This window comes from Callithrix jacchus, chromosome 3, assembly GCF_049354715.1.
Source record: "Callithrix jacchus isolate 240 chromosome 3, calJac240_pri, whole genome shotgun sequence".
NCBI classification, from domain to species: domain Eukaryota; kingdom Metazoa; phylum Chordata; class Mammalia; order Primates; family Cebidae; genus Callithrix; species Callithrix jacchus.
The window spans coordinates 22,201,612-22,220,397 of NC_133504.1; the positions used below are offsets into that span (position 1 = coordinate 22,201,612).

Consider the following 18,786-nt stretch of genomic DNA (forward strand, 5'->3'; position numbering starts at 1 on the left):
GGGATTACAGGCATGAGCCACCGCGCCCAGCCCCTTCCATGTTTCTTGGTTTTTTGTTTGTTTGTTTTGAGATGGAGTTTCGCTCTTGTTACCCAGGCTGGAGTGCAATGGCGCGATCTCGGCTCACTGCAATCTCCGGCTCCTGGGTTCAAGCAATTCTCCTGCCTCAGCCTCCGGAGTAGCTGGGACTACAGGCACGCACCACCATGCCCAGCTAATTTTTTTGTATTTTTAGTAGAGATGGTGTTTCACCTTGTTGACCAGAATGGTCTCGATCTCTTGACCTCATGATCCACCCGCCTCGGCCTCCCAAAGTGCTGGGATTATAGGCGTGAGCCATTGCTCACGGCCACCTTCCAGGTTTCTTAATGGGTTGGTCCCCAGCCTTCTTTTCCTTTATTTTCTCCACTCCGCCATGCGAGAATCGTATCCAGGTGAAAATTGTCAATCACTGGGAACTTCTTCATGGATTGACTTCTTTCTTGTTTCTATTTCTTTGCCAGCAATCACTGTCTTTTTTTTTTTTTTTTTTAATATTTTGCCTTTTTAATTAAAAGTTTGCATCATTTCCTGCTAGTTGTGAAGCAACCAGAGCAGGGGTGTCCAATCTTTTGGCTTCCCCGGGCCACACATAAAATATACAAATATGGCCGGGCATGGTGGCTCACACCTGTAATCCTAGCAATGTGGTGAAATCCTGTCTCTACTAAAATACAAAGAAATAGCCAGGCATGGTGGCAGGTCCCTGTAATCCCAACTACTTGGAAGCCTGAGGTGGGAGAATCACTTGAGAACCTGGGAGGTGGAGGTTGCAGTGATAGGAGATCGTGCCACTGCTCTCCAGCCTGGGCAACAGAGCAGAACTCCATCTCAAAAAAAAAATTTAAATAATAAATACATAAATAAATTTATATTATGTTAAAAATATGTTGCATTATACACACACACACACACACACACACACTAACATCAATGATAGTTGATGAGTTTTTAAAAACCTCACAATATTTCAAGAAAGTTTATAAATTTGTGTTGCACTGCATGCCCGCGGGTCAGACAAACTTAAGTTAGAGAATTCTATTAGCTAAGAGAACTCTCTCCTTTTTTTTGAGACAGGGTCTTGCTCTGTTGCCCAGGCTTCAGTGCAGTGGTGCAGTCACAGCTCACTGTAGCCTCAACATCCTGGGCTCAATTGATCCCACCTCAGCTTCCTAAAGCCTGTGCCACCATTCCCAGCTAATTTTTTTGGATTTTTTGTAAAGACACGGGGTCTTCCATGCTGCCCAGGCTAGCCTGGAACTCCTGGACTCAAGCCATTCTCCTGCCTTGGCCTCCTGAAGTGCTGGGATTACAGGCATGAGCCACTGTGCCTGGCCAAGAACTCGCTTATTCTTCTTCCTGAGCGAGAAGAATGTGGCTAAGTTCTACGTCTCAGTTCTGACTCTCCTCCTGACCCAGTGACTTAATTCAGTTACACTCAGAGTAATAAGCCCTGTCAGTGATGCCAGCCTTGAATAATTCTTATAAAAGGGAGCAGTTCTGTTTGATACCCCACTGGGGTTCTAGGAATGTGTTAGGAAAGAAAATACATATTTAATGAGACAAATAACTACTAGGATTATTTAAACTGAACGGTGAAGCACTACTCATTACATAGGAAAGCATCATGAAGTATACTCACAATATGTGACTATTTTTACATCCCAGAGAAATATATAGTATTTGTCTTAAGTGTCATCTGTCTATTGTTTCCATGAGCTTCGTTTCCTCTGTGCCTGCATTTCATAATTAAAGTAAATTTCTACTTTGTGGAGGTACTGCCTTTTTGGTAGCATTTTCTATGTTGCTGACTTGAAATGTTACTATAGAGTGTAATGTTTTTAAATGCCTTAAATTCACCTTACCTCTGTATTTCAGATGAAGCCATAGGTATATTTGTATCCACCAAAACCTGAGGCATGCATTCATATTTTTGGCACACTTTTTCTACTTACAAATAAACTAGGAAAAATGGAAAAGAATAAATGTCAAACAACCTATGTACATTAAATACAAAGCTCACAATTTATGATTTTTTTTTTTTGAGACGAAGTCTCACTTTGTTGCCCAGGCTGGAGTGCAGTGGTGCAATCTCGGCTCACTGTAGCCTCTGCTTCCCAGGTTCAAGTGATTCTCCTGCCTCTGCCTCCTGAGTAGCTCAGACTACAGGCAAACACCACACCCAGCTAATTTTTTGTATTTTTAGTAGAGATGGGGTTTCGCCATGTTGCCCAGGGGGATCTCGAACTCCTGGGCCCAAGCGATCCGCCCACCTCGGCCTCCTTTGGGAGGCCTAAACACTTTGTGTTTAGGATTACAGGCGTGAACCACCGCCCCCAGCCACAATTTCTGATATTTATCTTTATAGTGCTGTACAATAATTTTCTATAGAAACCAGTTTTAAAATGAGCCGTTACCCTAACAAAATGTTCTCTCCCTACAAATGAAATCATTTTCTCTTTCCTGTCATCTGTTGTGCTCTTAGTAAAGCTTTGAAATTTTGTCCAGAATTCACTGAATCTTGTATTCTGCGAGTCAACCTTGTTCCTGCTGTATTGGTCTGCTTTCCAGGGATAGCACCTTCTGTCCCTGGAGTTGGTCCAGTTACTTGTTTGCCTTCTCTTGGTCACAAAGCCTCCCTCCCTCCTTCCCTCCAGGCATTGATCTGCAGTTTTTCCTTCAAGCCCTGAGGGCATCTCTCCTGTGTTCCCCCTCATTTGTGGTATTTGTGTGACTGTTTTGAGTGATGGTTGACTTTGCCCAGACTCTCCCTAGACACTGGCATGGGCACTGCAGCCTCCCTCCCCTAATGTGTTCCTTTTCAGTTGCCAGATGTCCCCGGTCTCTGTGGCTTCTGCATTCTAGTCCCTTCCTCTTAGAGGAGCTCCTTTCTAACAGCAGGCTCCTGCTGTTCAGTTCATCTGAAAAGGAGGAATTGCTAGCGCAGACAGGTGACAGAGTTTCAGGGAGCGGGGGATGTACATCAGATAGGGAACATGGGGAATTTAATGGCGGGCAGATGGGCCCGAGCACACTGGAATTCTTTTGCAGGTTTTTTTTTGTATAACCATTTGAATTTTTATAAGTAGGAAATGGGTCTTTGGAGAAGACATCTATCCAAGTTTATATTTTTATAATCCATATGTTCAGTGGAATATTAAATATAATAGCCAATCTGACCAACTTTCCACAGACCTTGCTTTCATACAGTGATGCTAATAGTATTTATTTACCTTGGATTCTCAGATTTGCCTCGCGGTAAAACTAACAGGAAACGTGTGGAAACGTATAGGAAAATGTTCTGTTATTCACTAGGAATGAAATGCTTAATTAAAAGCCACCAAGTATAGAATTTAGAGATTACTTGTTTTCATATTTTAGACATTTCAACACAATAAAAAGTGCTCATTGCTGAAAATGAAGGAAAGATTAACTTGTATATCAGTATGATTGAGAAAACATTTCAGGATCTAGGAATAATTCTTGATTTACAATACAGACATCAACAACTCTTGCCCTGGTAAAATACAGAAGGAGCCCAGGGTTCTTTTGGTAGAAATTCTACTCATAGAATTTCATAGAAATGTTTTTCAATGTATATTATTGGGACACTATGAGATAAGATTTATCTACAGATTAGAATGAGAACAAGCATAAAATTTCCTCTCAAACCATGACCCTGTCTCATATGTCTAAAGTAAAAGAATGTGCCGGACATGGTGGATCACAAGGTCAGGAGTTCAAGACTAGCCTGGCCAAGATGGTGAAACCCTGTCTCTACTAAAAATACAAAAAAAAAAAAAAAAAAGCCAGGCATGGCGGTGGTGGGCACCTGTAATCCCAGCTACTTGGGAGGCTGAGATAGAGAATCGCTTGAACCTGGGAGGCGGAGGTTGTGGTACAATGGAGCTGAAATCGCACCATTGTACCCCAGCAGAGCAAGACTCTGTCTCAAAAATAAAAAGAATGACTGGGGCAGCCAGTGCTGTCAGTGGCAAGAACCAATACCAACCACGTGGTATAAAGACTTAAACAATCTCATAATAAGGAAGGATGAACCTTGAAGTGTGTTGACAGGTCTTGGTGTGAGCAGAGAGAATTCTGAGGAACAAAAGGTTTCTTCTGTGTTTGTTAGACTGAAGAAAACAAGCCAGATATAGCACTATATCCTGGAGGCAGAAAATGTATAATTGATGACAGCAGAAATAATAGAACAGATATTTTAGGCTCTATTTTAGAGGGATTGAGAAAAAATAATTAGGAAATTGCAAAGAGAAAGTGGAAAGAAAATATTTCAGAAGGGATGACAAAGAAAGTATGTGACAGGTTTATTTTTCTGCTAAAGAAATATATATATATAAAGGGTTCAGGGAGACACAGCAAGTCATCTTTATCTGTGTGTATTTTTAAATTTAGTAATTAAACTGAGAACCACATATCTATAAGCTCAGCTCCTAAATTGCAAAAAACAAAAACAATAACCTATGTATGATCATTGATATCAGGGATTCAGCTAGAACACTTGGAAACATACAAATTGGATAAAGAGAGATTTACAGAAAGGCAGCTGGGCTTAACCAGCATGATTAATTTCTTTGAGTCAGTGACAATGAGCCCACTGGGTGAAGCAATGGACATAATTTACTTGGACTTGGAGCAAGCTACAAAGGGAACTAGTTTGGTTTTGCCAGTGAAATACTTAATTGTATATTAGATTGCTGTGGCAACTGGCAGAAAGCAGTAAGTGGTTACTCACCCAGGTCAGAGTGATGGACTGAGTGCCTCCCAGAGCAACAGGGGAGCCAATTTAGGCTATTACCAGGGGCAATTAGAAATGAAAATATATGGACTACGGAAATCACTAGAGGCCAGAAAAATAAGGGAAGCGAGAAATGTATACTAATAAAAGATGGCAAATGTCCATTCTGATGGAAGCTAAAAGACCATAGCATTGGATGTCCATGGAGCTTCTTTATACTGCAAGACTCTTTCTTGAATTCCACCTTGACAGTTATCACCAATAGTAGAGTTAAGGTCACAGAGCCACTCAGAGGCAGAGGCCATTCAGGACCTACTCTGTGAGCCACTCTGGTCACCCCGCAGTGCCTCCACAGTGCTCTGTTCAAAGGGAACAGGGCATGCTTTCCAACCAAGCTACCAGTCATCAGCTTTATACATTTTTCCTTTTTTTTTTCTGAGGCAAGGTCTTGCTCTGTCACCCAGGCTGCAGAGCAGTGGTGCAATCTTGGCTCACTGCAACATCTACCTCCTGGGTTCAAGTGATTCTCCTGCCTCAGCCTCCCAAATAGCTGGGATTACAGGCATGCACCACCATGCCCAGCTAATTTTTGTTATTTGTAGTAGAGACAGGGTTTAACCATGTTGGCCAGGCTGGTGTGGAACTCCTGACCTCAAGTGATCCGCCTGCCTCAGCCTCCAAAGTACTGGGATTACAGGTGTGAGCCACCGCGCCCGGTTCCTTTCCTTTTTCTTCAACAAAAATTTTTATTCATTCATGTATCTTATTTTTTAAATTGTGGTAAAGTATACATGAAATTTTACTATTTTTCAAGTGTACAATTCAGTGGCATCGAGTACATTCATGTTGTCATACAACCACTTACCACTATCCATTTCTAGAACGTTTTCATATCCTAAAGTGAATCCGAATTCATTAAGCACTAATCCTTCATTCCCCCTCCTTCAGGCCCTACAGCCACCCTTCTACTTTCTGTCCCTGTGAGTGACTTCTGGGCCCCTCACAAGTGGAATCATGCAGTAGTCGTCCTTCTGTGTGCACGCAGCTTATTTCACTCAGCATAGTGTTTGCAAGCTTCATCCCTGTTTTAGCACGTGTCAGAATTTCATTCCTTTTTCAGGAGTTGGGTACATTTTTAAAAATACTTTTTCTATACAATTAGGCCTTTTTTGCCACTCGACATGCTTGCTAAGGATTGAACATACTATGCTAAGTAGTATGAGGCATATAAAGTGCATTTAGCATCATCCCACCCTTCAAGCAGCTTATGGTTTGGTAGAATAAATGAGACAGGGACACAGATGGTAATAATACAGTGTAGACTGTGCTAAGTGCCATAAGACATATACATGGAGGCCTCTGGGATTTAGTCAAGCATGAAATTGCCTCCAGCCATGGGGCTGGAGATTTCACAGGGGAGAATTGGAGCCAGGCTTTGAGAGAGTGATAGGGTGTGGATGGGCAAAGATAGTGTCAAATGAAATTCCCACTGGAAGGTACTGAATGAGCCAAGATATGGAGTGGGAGAGGTAAAGGCCCTATGTAGAGGACATGTTCAGGCTTAGAGGAGTGTTTGAGACGTTTGTGGTGATAATAGTATCTACAGCTGTAAAAAGAGATTAAGGCCTGATCACCAAGGGCTTTGCATACCAGGTTGAGGATTAACCTTGCTCACAGGCTTTGTAAAGCTGTTAACGATTTTTTGGCAGTGGGTTGCTGCAAATAGAGTTGCCACTTAAGAATATTAATATGTGAGTTCTTCATAGAATGGGTTGGGGACAGGAAGAGACTTGAGGCAAGAAAGACAGGTAGATATTTGACTAGGTGGATGCCAGATGCAGTGACTCACGCCTGTAATCCCAGCACTTTGGGAGGCAGAGGCGGGCAGATCACAGGGTCAGGAGTTTGAGACCAGCCTGGCTAACATGGTGAAACCTCGACACTAAAAATATAAGAAATTAGCTGGGTGTCGTGGCGGGCGCCTGTAATCCCAGCTACTCAGGAGGCTGAGGCAGGAGAATGGCTTGAACCTGGGAGGTGGAGGTTGCAGTGAGCTAAGATCACACCACTGCACTCTAACAAGGGTGACAAGAGCAAGACTCCATCTCAAAAAAAAAAAAAACACAAAAATTAACTGGGTGCAGTGGCACACACCTGTAATCCCAGCTACTCAGGAGGCTGAGGCAGGAGAATTTCTTGAACCCAGGAGATGGAGGTTGCAGTGAGCCAAGATTGTGCCATTGCACTCCAGCCTGAGTGACAAGAGTGAAACTCAGTTTCAAAAAAAAATACATATATATATATATATATTTGATCAAGTGGAATGTAATGAAGTTATCAACCAGGATAGTGACAGTGACAATGAAGAGGAGTGGATGCCGTGTGGATCTTGAAGATAGATCAGCAGCTCCCATGGAGGTCATGGGAGAGTAGTCATTCACTTCTGAGGTTCAGAACTTCCCCAAAGCCCTGTTTGTATAAAGACGAGCATAATCCCAGTGAGGCAGAGGGTGGAGCAGCAGATGTGAAGGGCCTCTGCAGCTGCGCCTTACATCTGCTTGTTGCTCTGTAAATGTTCTACTTGGCAAAGCCTTTCAATGCCTGAAATAGTTGGCCAGTTATGCCCAGAATTTGGCCTTACAAATCTGTATTAGAAAACTCTGTGCAAACTACCTCACAAGGCTCAAGATCAGGACCTGAGCTGGAAGATTTCTAAGTAGAGTCTATTACTTCTGCACCTGGTAGTCTTCATACGATCAAGACTGCGTCACAGTTTCCATTATGCACAGGGTTTCTCATTCCACCCACCCCCTCCCCCCCAGAGGTTTATAAAACTTAGCAATGAAAATTTGCTCCCACTGGGAACTTGGCAGGAAGAGTATGTTCTTAGCCCAGCAGCAGTTCTAGTTCAAAAATTTTTTGACAAAATTGGTTTAGTGCATTTTCTAAAATGCATATATTAATCTAATTCACTTCAAGTTTTTCAATAACCGTTTTTATTCCATCTCACCTTTAAGGCAGCTCACAGAGAACAAGTAGGGAATGTATCTCATGAGAAATCTGCTCTGAATATGTTCTGAGTCACTTGTACATTTTTTCCCAGAATTATAAAGCTTTGCCTTAAATTTTTAACTTGCCCCAAACAGCAATTACATCAGGATTTTTAGCATGTTGATATTAGTCTTGAGAAATGTCATCCGGATCCTTCTTTCAGATAAATTCATGATGAAATTATTTGTCTTGCTTTTAAAGGTGTCAAATAGTGGCTTAGGTCTATAATCCCAGAATTTTGTGAGGCTGAGGCTGGAAGATTGCTTGAGCCCAGGAGTTCAAGACAAGCCTGGGCAATATAGTGAGATGCTATCTCTACAAAAAGTAAAAAGATTAGCCAGGTATGGAGGCACACACCTGTAGTCCCAGCCAGATGGCTGAGGTAGGAAGTTCAGTTAGATCAGATAAGCCTGGGAGGTCAAGGTTACAGTGAGCTGTGATTGTACAGCTGCACACCAACCTGGGCAACAAAGCCCGTCTCGAAATAAAGATGTCAGAGAAGGGATTCTGAAACCCTAACTGTGTCATTCTAAAGTTTGTCAGATCTCATTGTCAGGAAATGCTTTAGGTTGTGGTCTGAGTTTGTTTCCTAGTTAGAGATGTCCAGCCACTGACTGGCCCATCCTTCACCTCCTTGAAGCTCCAGGTCTCTGCCTACTCTTGTCTAAGCCATATGATCATCATGGGAGCTAATATTTTAGGGTTGAACTCTTTGTCAGACACCATGCTAAGAGCATCGTACTTGGTTAGCTCATTACAGTCCTATTCTACAGATGAGGAAACAGACTGAGAGAGCTGAGATAACTGGCTCAAAGTTAAGCTGCTCTAACTGACCTTAGAGTCTGTGTCAGCCCTTAGGCGGGGTTTCTACCACAATGCCATGCTTCCTCCCTCATTCTGTGCTTGATCCGACCCCAGCCTTGTGGTCTATGGATAATCATCTTTGAATTAGTTGAACCTTTCTCTGATGTGTAAGTCAACTTCCGAGCTGTGCTTTTGCTTCAGATCTTGGACAGTAATTTGGTCCTGTGCCAAAGGAGCTCAGGTTATTCGAGCTGCAACTTCTCCTTTGCAGAGGTGTGTTTTTTCAGTGTAATAGTCTGGGACTCTCGCTATGGTCTTTCTTAAATGGATTCTGGTTTATATGGAATGGGAATTGGTGAAAGGAACAGGCTGTAATGGGTTTCACAAGTTTGGGGGCAGTTGTATAGAATTTGTTATGGCTATCATTTTTAAGCCATAACATTCTTCACTTTCAGGAGTGGGTACCATGAGGCTGTAAACTCATTTTCTGACTTTGGGAACCAAATAAAAGTAGAAACCAAAAATCACCTTTATGACTGAATACTCATTACTTAGCATCAAACAGTGAAAGATCCATTTATTAGTTACCTTTTGCCATGCATCCAGTCACCCCCAAAACTCAGTGGCTTAAAAGAATAATAAGCATTTATTATTTCACAGCTTCTGTGGGTCATGTAATTATGGAGCAGCTTATCTGGGAGGTTCTGGCTTTAGAGTACTTCTTGAGATTGTAGCGAAGACCTCAGCCTGAGCTGATGCTCGACTGGGGCTGAAGGATCCACTTCTAAGGTGGCTTAGTCACATCGCTGTTGTCTGGTTAGTTTAGACCTTTGCAAAGAGGCCTTGGTGCCTTACTATGTGTTTCCTCCCCATAGATGTTGAGTGTCCTCACAACATGGCGGCTAATTTTACCGAGTGACTGATCCAGGAGAAAGTAAAGTGCAAGCCACAATGTCTTTTATGATCTAGCCTCAGAAATCCCATTGTCATTTTTGTGACATTTTATTGGTCACACAGGTCATCCCTATGCATCAGAAGAGACTCTACAAGAGTGTTAATAACAGGAAGCAAAGATCATTGGGGCCATCTTAGAGGTTGGCTGCTGTACACCACCATTCTTTTCCCCTTTTGTTGAGAGGAGTAAAAGAGAGAGAGAATGCTGGAAAAATAGCAAAGGATAAAAGGATGTAGAACGTAAAACAAGTCACCTCCCTCTGGTTTCCTACAAGCTGTAATTCTGCATAGGAAAGCTAAGGAGCATGGAGGCAGGGGCGTAGATAATATTAAGCCAACTAGGCTTCTGCTGTTTTTAAGCAATAATGACACCTTTCCCACTAACATTCAAATTCTGAACCAGGGAGAAGTAGACACAAATGTCAGAATAGTGGAGATCAGAATATCAACCTCATTACTGTTAGTAGTGGATTGAATTTGTGGTCACAGCCCTCCCCTCCATATCTGGACCTTGGGGCTGCCTTCCCAAGGGATAATTTGGGTATGTGGGGTAGATTACCTTCCTCAGAATTGCTGCCTCACCCATGTCAAACCCCAGTGTAAGGGACACAGAGAGAGATTTCCAGACTCACTTTCCTGACCTCTCTGTGCTTACAACACAGAGGTGGAGCAGAGCCTCCTTAGCCTGTGGCCAGGTGGTTCAGTGAGGACTGAACCTCCCTGCTCAGCTACTTCCCTCAGTCTTGCCAATCAAATAAATTCACTCCTGTTTTCTTGGAGAAGAGGGAGGGACAGAAATGATGGCCCTCCCAGGAAATGAAATGAAACTCTCCTTTATGGCCAAGATACAATTACTGGGAGGGAACAAGGATGGCTCGCCTTATAAAGGTCACTCAAATGAACCAGTCTGGGCCATCAGTAGTGGACTGACACACATATCCAAGGCCGGTCTTTGTTAGTACTGAGTCTCTATGAAACAGAAAATAGCAGCATTTTGAGTTGTTTTACCATCATGAACGAATTAATGTTATGTCCTATTCATGTGGAAGGTTCATGCAGACTAACAGTACACCATTTTTTAAAATAACTGCCTTGAATTGCCTTAACTAAAATCTCTTTCTTTTCTAGGCACAGGGTGGTGGTTTCCTATCCTCCTCAGAGTGAGGCAGAACTTGAACTTAAAGAAGGAGATATTGTGTTTGTTCATAAAAAGCGAGAGGATGGCTGGTTCAAAGGCACATTACAACGTAATGGGAAAACTGGCCTCTTCCCAGGAAGCTTTGTGGAAAACATATGAGGAGACTGACACTGAGAAGGCTTAAAATCACTTCACATGACAAAATAGCACAAAGCAACTTAATGGAAAGAGCACATTGGTGGACTTCCAGATGGTCAGGAGATGGGCAAAGGATTGGTGCGTGACTCCCATGCCCCAGCACAGTTCCCCCAGCCAGCAGAGTGAAGAAGGTGTTTGTGTGGGTTTTATCAGTCTGGATTCGGAGGTGTAAGGTGTGCCTTGTACTGTCTGATTTACTACACAGAGAAACCTTTTTTTTTTTTTTTTTTTAAGATATGTAACTAAAATGGACAATTGTTTACAAGGCTTAACTAATTTATTTGCTTTTTTAAACTTGAACTTTTCTTATAATAGATACATTCTTTGGATTATGATTTTAAGAAATTATTAATTTATGAAATGATAGCTAAGGAGAAGCTGGATTATCTCCTGTTGAGAGCAAGAGATTCATTTTGACATAGAGTGAATGCATCTTCCCCTCCCCTCCTCCCTGCTACCATTATATTTTGGGGTTATGTTTTGCTTCTTTAAGCTAGAAATGCCCGTTCTCTAATTTGGTTTTCTTCTTTGGGAAACCAGACATACAAATGAGTATCAGTTAGGGCCTGGGGTAGAGAGAAACTTGAGAGAAGAGAAGTTAGTGATTCCCTGTCTTTCTAGTTTGGTTAGAATCACCCTGAAGATCTAGTCCTCAATTTAATTGTATGGATTTTTAATTTTCCTAGAACGAAATCACTGAAATGATGAGAAAGAACATAGCACAGCCCTTGAACAAAATGTATTCAGAAATATGTTTAGTTTTATAGCAGAAGCAACTCAATTGTTTGGTTGGAAAGTAGGGGAAATTGAAGTTGAATTCACTGTCTGAGAATGGCTATGAAGCGTCATTTCCCATTTTACCCCAACCGATCTGCATGCCCAGGCCACAAGTGAAACATTTGTGAGATAGTAGTGGTAAGTGTTAGGTCAAAGGCTGTAAGAAACACTGTGAAAAGTTCATAATCATCCGTTGTGATTCTTTCCTCATGTCTTGCATGTGTTACTGGATTCCCACAGTGATATAGACTGTGCATGGTGTGTATATTTCATTGCGATTTCCTGTTAAGGTGAGTTTGTACTCAGAATCGACCAATTCAGGGGGTGTAAAAATCAACAGTGTTCTCTTCTCTACCCCAAAGCCACTGCTGACCCAGGTCTCTTCAGTGCGCTCACTCCCTCTCTGGCTAAGGCATCCATTAGCCACTACCCAAGTCATTAGTGAAAATGCTCTTTTATGTCCTCCCAGCAGACAGACATCAAGGATGAGTTAACCAGGAGACTGCTCTGTGACTGTGGAGCTCTGGAAGGCTTGGTGAGAGCGAATGTGCCCACACCTTACAATTGTGGCGGGACCCAGCTGAGCCTGTCTTTTTATATCCATTCTTTGATGTCATTGGCCTCTCCCACCGATTTCATTATGGTGCCACGCAGTCATGGATCTGGGTAGTCTGGAAAACAAAAGGAGGGAAGACAGCCTGGTAGTGAGTAAGATTCTTACCACAGTTTTCTCATGGGAAATGGATAATAAACCCTTTCATCTTTTTTTCTTTTAAGAATTAAAACTGGGAAATTAAAACATGAACTGAAAAGTCTTCTTGCAATGGCAAGAGGTTTCATGGTCTTAAAGATACATTATATGGTTGAAAATGAAATCATTCCTAAATTAACCTTTTTTAAAAAAATAAAACACTGTATATTATGTTCCTGTGTGTTGAATTTTTAAAAAATACTTTACTTGGATATTCATGTAATATATAAGGGTTTGGTGAAATGAACTTTAGTTAGGAAAAAAGCTGGCATCAGCTTTCATCTGTGTAAGTTGACACCAATGTGTCATAATATTCTTTATTTTGGGAAATTAGTGTATTTTATAAAAATTTTAAAAAGAAAAAGACTACTACAGGTTAAGATAATTTTTTTTACCTGTCTTTTCTCCATATTTTGAGCTATGTGAGTGAAGTACCTCTGTTCATAATTTCCTGGTATAAAGTTGGTTAAAATTTCATCTGTTCATAGATCATTAGGTAATATAATGTATGGGTTTTCTATTGGTTTTTTGGAGAGAGTAGAGGGAGATTTTTTAACAGGGGCTTGTTACACAGTGATATGGTAATGATAAAATTGCAATTTATCATTCCTTTTCATGTGAATAATTTGAGGACTGGATAAACGGTTTCAAGATTAAAATTTGATGTTCAACCTTTGTGTGTCCCTTGTGTCAATCCTTAAAATTTTCCTTTTTTAAATTAAAAAACACACACACACAAATTTGACCTAATTTGTACCTCACAAAAATTCTTTGCATACACCTCAAACAGAAGATGTCTGCCAGAATGTGATGATGTACATTTTACCTCTGCAACTTACAAACCTTGTTTATTTCTCCAAGAAGCTTAAAAAGAGTTTGTGGAGTCGCACAAGGTCGTGTATGGCACTTGTGTTCCCTCTTCCTCTTCTGGTTACTAAAGTCATCTGGTTAGTGCTAGAAGTTTTCTTAGCCGTAGAAGGAGCAGACCTATAACCAACCATGTGATAACCTGTAAGTCTCAGCATGGCTTGTGGAGAAAATCTTTAGATTCACCACGATTTTCATCTTCCATGAAATGAAAGGGCCATGTAAGTCATATTAAAAACTATTTTTCTATTAACTTTTGGCTACTGTCAAATTGCTTATCATCAGAATTGAAAATCAGGAATTCTAGGTTGTATTGTAGCTTTGCCGGAAACTATCTCTGTAGTCACCTGGGCAAGTTGATTAATACTTAGTTTCCTCCTTAGTGTGCCTTCTACCCCGCTGGGTGAGGGTGAGAAGCAAAGGAGAGAATCTCACTGTTTTTGAAAAGTGCTGTTTTAATGTTTAATTTGCACTCGGTGCAAATTGTATCTCTAGTTTCAAATATTTCATCTCACTCTCTTGGAGTATAAGATATAATGCTTTTTTGGGGGTCTAATTGGTTTTAGAAGGAACAAATGTGGTAGCTCATGCCTGTAATCCAAGCACTTTGGATGTCAAGGCAGGCCGATCACCTGAGGTTGGGAGTTCAAGACCCAGCCTGACCAATATGGTGAAACTCCATCTTTAAAAAAAAAAAAATAGAAATGTGGGCTGGTGAATAAAAAAAAAAAAAAAGAAGGAACAAATTAAGGTGATGTTCCCAACTGCTATGCGTTTAAGTTTTTGTTCGTATGATAATAGAACACATTTGCATACTTCCAGAAGCACTTTCAATTCTGTGAATATTTCAATGCTGAGCTATAAACAACATTAGAATTCAAGTTTGGAAAATGTATTTAATAGATGTTTGACTAAGTTTAATAGATGTTTGACTAACAACTCCTTGTGTGTATTCATCAAATTTTTAAAAATGTGTTTTTGAATCAATTAAATTCTGTCATTATCAATGTAGCATCCTGCTTAAATTACTTCTTTTCCAAGAAAAATAATTAGCAGCCTACCAAAATCCACAAGATATTTGTAAGAGATTAACCATGTCCAGGCAAAGGAGCGCAGCCCTCACTCCCTGTGGCTGCAGGCTGTAATGGGGTGTGCTGGGGGACTTTGCCCTGCCCATTAGTATCACCAGAGGCAGGAAGAAGCTGTTAGAGTGATTAGTCACCTGCCAATGTGAACAGGGACAGTTTTAAAATACCTTCTCTCAGGTACTCCTTAGATTCCTTTTGTGTTTGCTGCTAATAAATTTCCGATTTGTCTATTTAGATTTCCATTTCAGAACCACCACCTGCATCTCACTCAGTGCAAATTCTTACTGTAGGATGACGATCCAGGCTTTGTAACCATGCTGAAGGCACATGCGAGTGGCATTAATCTTTGAGTCTCCATTCAATACTATTATTGAGTAAGTCTCCAAAGATCATGGAATTATCCCAGCCAGTGAGCCAGCTGCCACTGCTATTGCTTACACCTTAGATTAGAAATTTGGTTCCATGAGGTCTTTCATTTTGGGGATGAGTCTTTCAAGTTCTGAATCCTTGAGAAAGTACTAGAAGAAGCCATGATAGACTTTGGTATGAGAAGACATTTTTAAATGTGATTCAAAATTTAGAAACTATAAGTAGGCTGGGCGTGGTGGCTCACGCCTGTAATCCCAGCACTTTGGGAGGCCAAGGCGGGTGGATCACGAGGTCAAGAGATTGTCACAAGGTCAAGAGATCGAGACCATCCTGGTCAACACGGTGAAACCCCATCTCTACTAAAAATACAAAAAATTAGCTGGGCACGGTGGCGCGTGCCTGTAATCCCAGCTACTCAGGAGGCTGAGGTAGGAGAATTGCCTGAACCCAGGAGGCGGAGGTTGCGGTGAGCCGAGATCATGCCATTGCACTCCAGCCTGGGTAATAAAAGGGAAACTCCGTCTCAAAACAAACAAACAAACATAAAAGAAAATATAAGTAAAGAAAACCCTGATAAATTCGACTACAAAAAAATCAAAATAGTTACAGGACAAAATACCATAATCAGAGTCAAAATAATAAACAAAAGTCCTATAGCAGGCAAAGAAATAATTTCCTTTACGTATAAAAAACTTCTACAAATGAGAACAAAAACCCCAGAGTAACATTAACCAAGGATTTGTGACAGAAATTGCCAAAAGTCTCTCAATATTTTCAGTTTTTTTTCTTATCAACTGATATCCAAGCTTGGTGCTTAGTTAAAAAGCTCATTTTTGGCAGAGTGTGGTGGTGGCTCACTCTGTAATCCCAGCACTTTGGGAGGCCGAGGCTGGTGGATGACCTGATGTCAGGAGTCTGAGACCAGCCTGGCCAACCAATATTGTGAAACCCCATCTCTACTAAAAATACAGAAATTAGCCAGGTGTGGTGGTTCATGTCTTTAATCCCAGATACTTCATAGGCTGAAGCAAGAGAATCGCTCGTAACCGGGAGGCGGAGGTTGCAGTGAGCCGAGATCACGATACTGCATTCCAGCCTGGGCGACAGAGCAAGACTCTCAAAAAAGGGGGTAGGAGGAGGAACACACCTTTTGGTCATCTTGTTTTCGCCCCTTCGAAACTGCCGTGAGGACTGGAAGGCTGGTACTCCCGCAACTATCTTGAGCCATGCTTTGTGGTCTTTTATGAGATGGACAGTCAGCTATGGCCATAACAGTAGACAGAGGAGAGGCTCAGAAAAAACAAAGTTTATTGAACTCACAGGAGGCAGGGTGCACCAAGCAGGGCCCTGTGCGAAAGATACCAGAGTGGCCCGAAGGAAAGGAAAGGTTCAAGTCCCTGCCTTTATTAGGTTCCAGCGGGAAAGGCATAGCAGGCAGGGTGAACAGTTAAGAACTGGCAAGTTGGATGCCGGGCATGGTGGCTCACCCCTTGTAATCCCAGCACTTTGGGAGGCCGAGGCGGGCAGATCATGAGGTCAATAGATCAAGACCATCCTGGCCAACATGGTGAAACCCCGCCTCTACTAAAAATAAACAATTAGCTCGGTGTGGTGGCACGCGCTTGTAGTCCCAGCTACTCGGGAGGCTGAGGCAGGGGAATTGCTTGAACCCAGGAGGTGGAGGTTGCAGTGACCCGAGCTCTCGCCATTGCACTCCAGCCTGGCTCCCAGCGACGGAGCGAGACTCTGTCTCAAAAAACAAACAAACAGAAAAAAGAACTGGCTAGTTTGAATAATGTCAGCAGGCTTTAGGTTATAGGGGTGGTCTCTGGTTGCCTGGTATCTGGCCCTGGGATGATGAAGGCAGAGGAATCCTGAGAACCGAGGTGTGGCTGTGGGTGGATTTGTTTGCATATCAAAGGCAAGCTCCCCACTGGACCCTTCCTTATCTTCAAGAACTGGCTAGACCCTGAAAGAGCAGCCTTTTCGCAGACCGAAAGGGCCCTGTTGATTTATTTATTTATTTTTTTTTTTGATGCTGAGACAATATACAGAAAATTTTAAAATATTATACAAGCTATAGGTACCTTTAAAACATTTTTTTTAGATTTTTTAATAGTTACTGTTAGAACATAGGTGACTTTTAAGACAGAAGAGATGGTTGGAGAAGAAAGGAACATGATACCCTGGTAAATGTGAGGCTTCATGCCACCTGAATTAATTCTCTCTGAATATAATTTATTTGAGAATAAACCTCTTGAGTCCAAGCTACTGTAGTCTTTGCCGCAACCAACCTGACTGGTGTAAATATAAACTGACAGTTCATTAAAAATACATATTTTTTAATATGTAAATATTTCTAGAGTTATCTATATTATTTTTATATATATACACACTAAAAGATATTTCACCTAATTCCCAATGTAAATGCAATTAACAACAATGAAATTTTTTTACCTATAAAATGGGAATTTTCTAAAAATTTGAAATAACTGTTAGCTAAATGAGGGACATTCAGTATTTTGCTGATGGCAATGTAATTTTTTTTGAGACAGAGTCTGGCTCTGTTGCCCAGGCTGGATTGCAGTGACCTGATTTCGGCTCACCACAACCTCCACCTCCTAGGTTCAAGCAATTTTGCTGCCTCAGCCTCCCAAGTAACTGGGACTACAGGAGTGTGCCACCACCCAGCTAATTTTTTTTTTTTTTTTTTTTTTTTAAGCAGAGTCGAGGTTTCACCATATTAGCCAGGATGGTCTCGATCTCCTGACCTCGTTGATCCGCCCACCTCAACCTCCCAAAGTGCTGGGATTACAGGCATGAGCCACCCCGCCCAACCCCGTTCAACTTTTAAGAATTTGTCCCAATATACTTATTCATCAAGTGTGCCATATTACTTGCAGTGTTGTTTATAATAGCAAAATACTGGAAATGACCTAAATGCTTACCAATATGGAAATGGTTACATGAATTATGGTAAATTATACAACAGCATACTGCATCACCTTAAAGGAATGAGGAAATTATGCATGGATATGGAAACATCTCTGAGACAGCTAAACAGAAAAGGTAAGGGACAGTACGCTACCATTTAGTAAAAAGTTAGAAGGGGAGGCCAGGTGCCGTGGCTCACGCCTGTAATCCCACCACTTTGGGAGGCTGGGGTGGGCAGATCTCCTGAGATTGGGAGTTCGAGACCAGCCTGACCAACATGGAGAAATCCCGATTCTACTAAAAAAAAAAAAAAAAAACAAAAAACAAAAAACAAAATTAGCCAGGTATGGTGGCACATGCCTATAATCCCAGCTAATCCAGAGGCTGAGGCAGGAGAATCACTTGAACCCAGGAGGCAGAGGTTCCAGTGAGCCAAGATCGCCATTGCATTGCAACCTGGGCAACAGAGAGAGACTCAGTCTCAAAAAAAAAAATAAAAATTTAAAAATTAATAAAAAAAATAAAAGCCTTACCAAGAACTTCCATACCCTCGCTATCTGCCTAAATCATTTCTTCTTAACTCCTATATCAAAAGTAAAGTCCCTCACTTCTACAGAAGCTGCATATTTAGAAGGGAAGAGAGTAAGGAAAGGAGACAAATATTAAAATTGTTTTAGGAAAATGAAATGTTTGAAATTAACTTAGAAAACAAGGGATACCAACTTTGGTGAGAAGAATTAATTATTTAATGGCTGAGTTCAAAAGCAGACAGAAAATGACATCATTTAGAGAGTGACACCGAATTTCTTCTCCTTTTATAAGTATGCAGAGCACATTACCTTTAAGAATTCAAGATAGCCCTGAGATTGCCTTTCCACAAAGGATTAACTTTTACTTCTCTGCCTTTACTTTGGGAAATTGAGAACCAACTGACATATTTTATGGTGCAATGGAACCCATGAGAAGGGCCTTACAGTATAAATCTGGCATGTATCTGAATCAATAATAAGATGCTACTGGTACCTCTGCATGTATTCCCAAGATGCAAAACCCCTGA

General features: G+C 41.4%; 1 protein-coding gene across 6 annotated transcripts in view; it reads left to right on the forward strand.

Moving 5' to 3' along the window:
* Positions 1-13,146, forward strand: part of SH3RF1 (SH3 domain containing ring finger 1) — a 195,741-nt gene extending 182,595 nt beyond the window's left edge. For all 6 annotated transcript variants that reach the window (XM_017970151.4, XM_035292667.3, XM_008992468.5 and 3 more), the window contains exon 12: positions 10,736-13,146. In XM_017970151.4, coding sequence (XP_017825640.2) covers positions 10,736-10,904 — 169 coding nt within the window. In that variant the 3' untranslated portion in view covers positions 10,905-13,146. The remainder of the gene's footprint in view (positions 1-10,735) is intronic.
* Positions 13,147-18,786: the final 5,640 nt, after the last annotated feature.